Source organism: Tursiops truncatus, chromosome 7 (assembly GCF_011762595.2).
Source record: "Tursiops truncatus isolate mTurTru1 chromosome 7, mTurTru1.mat.Y, whole genome shotgun sequence".
NCBI classification, from domain to species: Eukaryota; Metazoa; Chordata; class Mammalia; order Artiodactyla; family Delphinidae; genus Tursiops; species Tursiops truncatus.
The window spans coordinates 69,055,638-69,065,663 of NC_047040.1; the positions used below are offsets into that span (position 1 = coordinate 69,055,638).

The window sequence follows — 10,026 nt, forward strand, 5'->3', positions numbered from 1 at the left end:
CATCCCACCACCACCACCCGCCCCCTGCCACTTTCCCCCCTTGTCGTCCATACGTTTGTTCTCTACATCTGTGTCTCTATTTCTGGCTTGCACACCGGTTCATCTGTACCATTTTTCTAGATTCCACATATATGCGTTAATATACGATATTTGTTTTTCTCTTTCTGACTTACTTCACTCTGTTTGACAGTCTCTAGGTCCATCCACGTCTCTACAAATGACCCAATTTTGTTCCTTTTTATGGCTGAGTAATATATTCCATTGTACATATATACTACATCTTCTCTATCCATTCGTCTGTCGATGGGCATAATCCTCCATTTTTTAATAGCAATAGTCCTTGAATAAAAATGAATCATAAAAGTCAGAATTTGGAATTAGGAAATTCTAACCCATTGCAGAAAGTTTTCACATATTAATATTTATAAAGTTAAACTCCTAAATTAGATAAAACATGTGCAATTTAATAAAAATTTAATGTAAATGCGCCCTCCAATGTCCTTATTATGTGTTCAGGCTCTGATTTTGAAAACTTTAAAAAATATTTAAGTGTCTGGCTCTTTGAGATTTTCACAGAGCAGTTAATATGCTAATTAGATATAGAACAATGAATTAGTGTGCTTTTTAAATTTTTGTGACCTTGTTACTAAACCACATTTAAATAAAAATTTTAAAAAATAAAAAACGGGGGCTTCCCTGGTGGCGCAGTGGTTGAGAGTCCGCCTGCCGATGCAGGGGACACGGGTTCGTGCCCCAGTCCAGGAGGATCCCACATGCCGCGGAGCGGCTGGGCCCGTGGGCCATGGCCGCTGAGCCTGCGCGTCCTCTCACAACAGTGAGAGGCCTGCGTAACACAATAATAATAATAATAAACAAATTTCTACACTTCTTTGTATGCAAATACATAATTACAGTTTTTTCAATATCTAACTCAACCAAAAATAATTTCTTTAACAAAATAAAATAAATGATTTAGAAATGCGCTTGGAAGGTCCTTAATATCATCTACTGCAGTTTATTCCCCTCAGGCAAGAGTATTGGCTAAATCTCTTGCACAGGTGGTAGAAGCATCTTTATCTCTAGAGGATTCCATTCTTTAACTTTCTTGGAAAATCTGTTTTACTGCCTATTATACAAAGAGCTAACTCAAATCCTTCTTGCTGAAATGTAATTGTTTTCCCCTTCCTCTATCCTGAGTGGACAGAGATACTAGCCGGTTACTTCTATTCTTGATGTAACATCACAGTATAAAAACAGCAAATTGGTACTCAAGCTTTTCTGCTAAAATGGAACAATTTCCATTTTACCTCCTTTCTTAAGATCAATTTTGTTTTCCTTTAATAATTCCCTTAGCACTCTGACTCTTTAAAATAAGACTTCAGAGTTCCAAAATTGTAGCCCATTATCAAAGAGTGAAAAAGTTAATTCAGATAAATTGCATATGCTATTTATATGTATGTGTGAGTGTGTGCATCACTTTTTAAACAATTTCTCTAACATGTGGGAGGCAAACTTAATCCTAGTGGTTTTTCTGTTTATTCTGCCTTCCAAGTCATCATAAAAATTAACCCCACTTACCCTTATTAGTAAGTCAGTCATTAAAATAATTTTACCCTTCTATTGCATCCACCTCTTCATTATCCCAAGTAACTCTGTATCCCACTGACAATGATATGTTCAGTTTCCAACTTGTCTGTGAATCTGGCATATGAGTCAGAAACAAAACTACCCCCAAGATTTCTCTAGCTACAAAACCTATCAGACACACAAAGGAAATCAACAGATCTGATACAACTTGTATCTCATATGCTGCATTGGCCATACCAAGTATTTGTGATCTTATAAGAATTTGCACATTGATCTTCAGTCATGACAGTTTTCTTCTATAAAGTATATGTTATGCACTGAAACAAACAATATGGATATTGAGTATAAATAATTTGGTGACTAATTCTTATATATTTTTTAATGTTAAACTGGTTACCTTATGCTTATTGACAGTGATCTTCTATAAAATCCAATTAATGAACACTGCATTCGCATTTTCTTTGATGTTAAGCCACTTCAGCAATTTAGGTTTTACTAAACTTTAGCCAGATAAACTCATGCTGTAAGGTATATTGTATAAAGACCTGATGATTTGAAAACAACCTTAATCTTTTTGGTTTCTTTCCCTCCCGTCCCATTTGGCTCTCAAGAGCAATAATCTTTATTTATTTATTTTTTTTAACATTATTATTTTTTAAAATTTATCAGATGTCCTTAGCTATATTTCCAGCACCATCTTAAGGAGAATATATTCTCCTTTAGCATCTTGTAACTCATGATAAATTGAAATAACCTTATCATAAAAATTTTAAATACGTTTAATCTAAAATTCTTCCTAGATGTTGCTTTAGCCTCTAGCTTGATCTTTAAATGCAGCATATTTCTTTGTAGCTAGAACCTGGCTTATTTTATATTTACTCAGACACTTGTAATATATTAGAGCTTTATCCAGCTGTTGGTTTAGTCTTCTTGGTCACCTGTTTTCCATCTCCTACTAGTATATTAGAAAATTTAATCTGGTCATCCATTCTGCAAATGTTTCTCTGAAGAATATCAAGTCCTCCTGAATACTTTTGAGCTTTACATTCTTTTCTATTGAATCTACTATTTCCCTTTATTTCTGCCCATTTATTTTCTTTAAATTCATTTACTTTGTTTTTCAGGTTATCTTCCTTTCTTTCTTTAGAATTTTAAATGCCAGCTGTTTATGATCACACTCAGGGAGGCTGCCTTTCACCTTTAAGTCCTCAACCAAGGCCTTTCTGAATATAGACCTAGGAGATAGGAAACTCTGCATTCTAATTTCTGGTCCTTGATTCTTATTCCATTTTGGCCTCCTATTGTGTCTGCTTGGGCTTACAACTGGTAAAATGAGGATATTACTAATACGTTTCTTAATTAAAGTGTAGGAAATTATTTTGATTAGAGTTTAGACAGATTTCAGAGAAACCTAAGCTGACACTGATTATCTTGCAGACACTAACAGACCCCAGCATGTAAACATCTGCTTCAAAATCAGTGGAAAATAGCATAATGATTTTTATTATACAAGATGAAATAGGTTTTGAATGCCTTATCTAAGCATGCATGAATTATTTTAAGCAGTATTTTAAGTTCTGCTGAATTCTTTAAATGCCTAGATTTAACATTAAAAAAAAAACAGAATAGAGTAACAGTTTAGAAAGGTTTTCCACTAGTAAGTAAGAGAAGCTAAAACACAGATTGCAGTAAAGTAATATTCTGAGGCCAAATCTTAGTGTGATGTGTATTGGCCACTGGTTTCTCAGCCCTATCAGACTAATGTCCCCTCGTTTCAACTTTTTGTTATACTCATTTTACTATCCTGAAATGACGTTCAGAGATGATTTAACCTATTTCTAAAAGTTCAACATTATTCCTTAACTTTAATTTAAAGGAGGAGTTAAAAGGAAAGTAGTTTATAATAAAATATTTCTCTCAATATGTTAATGTTCAAATATAACTATACTAGAAGACATAATGTGATTATCAGAAATAAGAAAAAAATTTGGTTTTAAGAACATTAAAGACATATAAAACAATCCACATAAGTACTGGCTAAAATGATAGAGCAGGAGTACTGAGGGATAACCAAGTAAAAACCACTATTGGAATAAATAATGACAGATCGGACTTATTTATATATAAATTTTTAAAATAGTAAATAATCAAAATTAAATTAGGAATAAAGCCAGAATCAACTGGGGAGAAAGTGAGAAAGTATGATATCCACAAAAATGAACTGGCCCTTGGTTTTAAGTTTAATGTCAAAATGATTCCCTATGGGATAACATGCAATGCAATAGTAATGCATTGCACAGGAGAAAGAAATCCCACTAAACATCAGGATGTGTATTTATCCTCCAATACTTAAAAAAGACCTTGCAGACCATACGCCTTCAGAAGCAATGGGAACTAGAAGATGGATTAGAAGAAGAAATGGCAATCAAGACATTATAGAGAACACAGACATAAAGAACAAACTAGTGGTTACCAGTGGGCAAAAGGAAAGGGGGAAGGGGCACGATAGGGGTATGGGATTAAGCGATACAAACTACTTTGTATAAAATAAATAAGCAACAAGGATATATTGTGCAGCAAAGGGAAATAGAGCCATTATTTTGTAGTATGGAGTATAATTTATAAAAATATTGAATCACTATGTTGCATACCTGAAACTAATCTAGTATTGTAAACTGACTATACTTCAATAAAAAAGACATTATGGAGACATTGTGGCAGATCTCTAGGGAGTTCTTAAATCATTCCAGGTGTTTATTTTTTACCTAAAAATTAACATAGGCTTCTTTTTGTTGTATCATACATCATTTTACATATATAGGAGATCAATAATATAAAATATTTTAGCAGAAATTTTATTAACGATTTGAGGTGTGATTCCTATAATTGTCTGCAAATTTAATAATATTTTGTTCCAACATTGTTTTAAAAAGATTCAAATATCTTCATTTATATGTTTGCATGTGACAGCTACAAACACAGACTGTAACCTGAAGTCTGAAATTTTGTACTGGCAACTCAAATAACACAAGTAGTGTATCTCCAAGTGATTTGGTTTTCCAAAATGGTGAACAACTTTTGGTAAAGTTATGAACAAAAAAAAGTAAAAATCTTCATTCTATGTGGCAGTTGTAGCTCTGAAAGTTTCAGTGTATATTAAAATATGTGAAACAAGTTCAAGGCTCAGATCATTATAAATAGGCTTTTCACCTACATGAATGCCCGTTGGGACATCTGGGTCAATTTTTCATGGTGAGAGAATAGACACCTCCCATCACTGTAACAAACAAAAATTCCCCCACAGATGCCTCTAGGGTGAAGTACTGTTACAGTGTGAAAAGTAAGCTTAAGGGTTTGAAATACAATTTAAGTATATACCTGAGCTCAGTGTTATATAATTTCATGTCAATATCCCTGTGTGCAGTAAAGTCACCTAAGCAGTGAAAATATGACATTAGAGTTGGGAAAAAGACAATATCTAAGAAATCTGAAGTCCTAGAATATTTTACAAATTTAAATATTAAGATATAGGCTGGGAATGTAGCCATAGAATGATACAAGAAAGGAGAAACTCTTTGGAGCATTTCTTGACTCTCTATAAGCAACAGACAATAGGTTCATCTCAAAAGAATATGTAGCTGGTCAGTGTACTTATCCTCAACTAAGGGGCCCAGGGTCTTGGCACAGTGCCAGATTGTCTTCGTAAGAAAGGAATGTGAGAAGTGACTAGTGTTGGTCAAAGAATCCAAATTTCCAGGAATAAGATCTGGGTATCTAATGTACAGCATGGTTAAAAAAAAAAAAAGATGTAACCAGGTGCTGCCAACCCCAGACAAGTCTTATTTACCCAACTATGGTCACTTCAATTTTAAGTTATGTTTGCCAAAGCATTCTTCTGCTATGTTTTTTTTCCCCCTCAAAAAGTGGTCAGCCTTAAATCTAAATAAAAGGGAAAAAAAGAAAAGAAAGGAAAGATTTAAAACTCTCCCATAGGAGCCAAATTTTTCAATATAGTCCACATAACACACACACACACACACACACACACACACACACACACACACACACACACACACACACACACCCACTCATACACATAAATGACATTTGTCCTTCTCATTGTTACCTGAAATTCCTGTCTGGACTTAACTCTCAGAATCTCTGGGAAGCATCTCATACATGTAATAGAAGCATATGAAGAACACAACTGGCTTGTCACTTGTTATGGCACAGAGAAGGGAGTAATACGAATTGGAGCAGGCTAGACAGCCATTCAGAAGTTTCATGGCCAACATGATTTTAACCTTCCTTGAATAATTCCTAAATTATAAAAGTCCTTCCGTGAATAATTCTTAAATTATAAAAAAAGAAATTCTTGAGAAACTTTGAAAGTAGAATTTAGCCAATAATAGGGAGTAGAGTTCGTTCTTTTCCAGCCTTTAATGAAAGAAGCCAGTTAACAGCTAAAGCTGTCATCTGCTCTCTGGGTGCACACCTAGGGCACCATCTTATCCTTGGATACTCACATGCCTCTCCATATGTCAGATGGTGAACAGGTATCAGCCAGCTGCATTTAGTCACATCTGAATCAGGGTCACAATGGTCATGGATTACTAACAGGTCATTCAAGACCATCTCTTTCTTAATTTTTCCTGATATTGCTTTTACAAATACTTTCCAATTTTTTAGGGCCTTTTAATCATATCAAGTCAAGCCTCCTGGGATCCACGTCGGATTCAAACCTCAACAAATACAGCACCATTAACAAGATTCCACAGCTCACTCTGAATTTTTCAGATGTCAAAACTGAAAAAAAGAACACATCCCCTCCTTCTTCAGATAAAACCATTATTGCACCCAAAGTTAAAGATCGAACACACAATGTGACAGAGAAAGTTACCCAGGTAGGACACGATTTTACTATCAATTTTAACTGTTTTTAAAGTTATTTTCTGCACCATAAAACTCATTCCTTTTCCTATGAATGAATATTAAGAGAGGTAAGCCATTTATTTGCACTCCAATTTCTCAGAAGTTGGGTGACCCTCTAATGTAATAGATAAATAAAACTACAGACTCTGATTTTATCTATTGCAAGACTAAGCAAAAATGGGCTGGCTTGGTTTTCTTGTTCCTTTTGTTGCAGAAGTGGTTAACCAGCTATTCATCATGTTTGGGCATTTATTGTTTTGCTGCCAACTCTTGCATTATTAAAGCATGTGTTTTTTTTTAATATAATGGATGTGTCTATCGAAGGTTTAGGCAACTAATTGGGATTTACTCTTAACTGTGGCCCTCTTTTTGCACTTACACTACTAAGTAGAGTCAGGTATAAGTCAGTGGAATTGGGGAAAAGAACTGTCTGAGTTGATGAAAAGTCAGAGTGAAACAATATATTTCACAGGAACAATATTTTATTGTTTTTTAAAAAAAATATTGCAAGTTGAACTAAGGTAAAAAGGTACTGTCTAGCAAGAGTCCTGTTTTAAAGAATAAAGAAAAATGATTTGTATTTATTATATCAAAATACCAACCTAAGCAGTACCCAGCTTTTGCTTACAATGCACTTACATTGTTGGGAATTCATGAGTCTAAAATTTGTGCCAAGTAAACAGTTTTTGTTTTTTTACAAACAATTTAACCTAGTATATTTGCTTAGCAAATCTTTTTATAAACAGTCACAATATAAAGATAAACTTGACCCCAATCTCTATCCTAAGCATTTAAGATTTTACATTAATATAGTTTTTTGTAATTGTAATCACTACAAACAACACTATAGTAGTTTGTAAATAATGTCTTAAATGTGAGCTAAAATAGCTATGTAAAGACCATGAGTCAGTTGTAAATAGACCTGAGTAGTCTCTATTTATTTGAGATGAGAGATTATACATGCCATACTCAAATATATATTTTGATATTTATGTAGTAATTAGGCTTTCTACCCTTGGCATTTTGTTTTTCTCAACTTATACTTAGTAAACTGGGCCCAACAGTGATAAATGAATAGTCTACTGTTATTTGTGTTGTACTGACACCGTTTTGATAGCTTTGAATTTTACTTGCAATTAACTCAAAAAATATATTATTTGTAGACCATAATCATCATATGGATATATAGAAAGAGATTTTAGAAATTGAACAGTAGGCTGGTTGCAGATATTAGGGTCAGGGTCCTGCCAGTAGCATAAGTGAGTAAAGTAGTCATGGTAGCACAGCAGGCATGGTAGGGGCTACAGGGACTTACAGAGCCCAGAGTCCCTCCTGAGCAGATGGCTGCCACTCATCTCCAGCTAACTGTGGTCATGCAAGAATGCATGACCAATGTTTTCAAATCTTCCAATTTTAAAAAGAATCTAGAAATCCAGAATTTAAGATAAACTCTTTATTTCTAAAAGTTGGCAAACTAATTCAAAATGCTTTTATAGGCCAAACAAAACATACCTAAGGCCTGTGGGCAGCCAAGTTTGATCTTTACAAAGTTTTCATGAGCTTGGTTCACTACAGGGCCTACCTTATCCTGCCACCTTCAGCAGGTCCACTGTGCCAGGAGGAGATGAATGTACACATGGATCGGAGGTGGCACCTCTACTGGGACTTTCTGAGCCTGGTGAGAGGAAACATTTATACCAATAGCGCTAATGAAATCGTGGTGTTAAAGAATACAGGAACACAGGTCGAGGGAAAGTAATTATACTTTAAGGGAGGAAATTTCAGAGAAGAAAAACAGATGAGATGGGACATTTAAGATGGATCCAGAAGGTTACTTATCAAACTGGGTAGTGAGTGATGTTTAAAAGCATAACTCAGAGTCGCATGCTCTTGTGCTTTAATTCTGGCTAAGTCATTTATTGTGACATGGAGGCAAGTTTTAGTGATGACAAAACTTATTTCTCAGTGTTGATATAAGAATTAAATAGAATGATGTGTGGAAAGTGTTCATCAAGGTGCTATGTACATGGCAAGCAACATCAACCATTATTCTGTTTATTAATGTTCTTGTATGACTTCTCCTGGCCCTCTGCACTATCACTGCAGGATCCTTTTATCTACACCCTGCCACGACCTAGTAAAACACCTGGCAGAGTAGAGTTCATGAACGTTTACTGAAGGAAGGAAGGCAAGAGAAGTTGACCAAGCAGACAAGGGAAGGGGTGAGAATCCCAGGTAGAGGAAACAGCAAGAACAAAGTTGTAGAGGCACAGAAGTCCAAGTGCCTTCTCCTAACAAGTAGGTTCTTGAGCCAGGGAGTTGCTAGGCTGGGCAGGGGCTTGTTACAGATTGGGGAGCTGCTGGAACTTTCCCCTCTAGATGGTTCTTCAATACCTTTCTCCTCAAGTGCCTTGGGGGTTTGAGTAAAATGCAACAGCTGCCATCAAAAGGTGAGCATTCTTTTAAGGTCTCATGCTTTCTCTTTAAAATCCTGTGACTTTCATATTTAGCTCCATAACATTACAATACTTGTTTTAACATTGAAAAAAATGTTTAAAACTGTTACTTACCACTGAGGGACACTGAGGTCCACAACAAAGCCCCATAGTTTTCCTACAGTTTCTTATACTTCACCCAAGTCATCATGGAGTGCCCCTCCCCACAGCCTCCCAACTACCCCAGGCTGAGGAGCAGGCAAAAAACCTTTCGAAGGTGGGCTTCCCTGGTGGCGCAGTGGTTGAGAGTCCGCATGCCGATGCAGGGGACGCGGGTTCGTGCCCCGGTCCGGGACGATCCCACATGCCGTGGAGCGGCTGGGTCCGTCAGCCATGGCCGCTGAGCCTGCGCGTCCGGAGCCTGTGCTCCGCAACGGGAGAGGCCACAACACTTTTTTTTTTTTTTTTCCACTTTTTTTTTTAACAATGTACAAGATACAGTGATAGGAAGGAGATTCTGGAGACAGAACACTTAAGTAGCTATGGTTCTGGCCAGAAATGATGAGGGACTGGAAAAAAATTGAGACTGAAAATTAGAAAGAAGGGGATATGTAGGCTCGCTCTATCTTCTTTTTAGGCCCCCTTTAGCTCTTAGTAGCAAAGCTTCCAGTTGTCAACATGTCAAACCAAACAAGGTGGAGATCAAATACTGAGACATTCCTCCTGCAAACGTAGCCTCTGGAAATTTTTTTAAGCACTTGAAAGCAGAGCGAGCCTATAACTATTTTCTCATTTAGTGTTTGTGAAGTTTCCTGATTGTAGCTATCTCTGGAACCCCCATATTCACAACATATAGTATCACTTGCCTCCTAGTCTCTAGAAATAATTTTGTAGTGACTCAGAAACTTTACTATTACCTTTGTTAGGACTACATGGAAATCCTCCTTGTCAAGATATTCTCAACATATTTGCTGTAGGCAGCCAGCAGTATTTCCGTTATCTAATGTTCTAATATGTTTTATTCCCTTGATGGACTTGTATGGTAATCCTTTTTTCAAACGATATCAGGGCT

General features: G+C 36.0%; 1 protein-coding gene across 1 annotated transcript in view; it reads left to right on the forward strand.

Moving 5' to 3' along the window:
• LOC141279045 (voltage-gated inwardly rectifying potassium channel KCNH7-like) overlaps positions 1–9,667 on the forward strand; it is a 141,148-nt gene extending 131,481 nt beyond the window's left edge. Inside the window, exons 4-6 of the mRNA XM_073806957.1 lie at positions 6,277–6,491; positions 8,095–8,197; positions 9,603–9,667. Coding sequence (XP_073663058.1) covers positions 6,277–6,491; positions 8,095–8,197; positions 9,603–9,667 — 383 coding nt within the window. The remainder of the gene's footprint in view (positions 1–6,276; positions 6,492–8,094; positions 8,198–9,602) is intronic.
• The last annotated feature ends 359 nt before the right edge of the window (positions 9,668–10,026 follow it).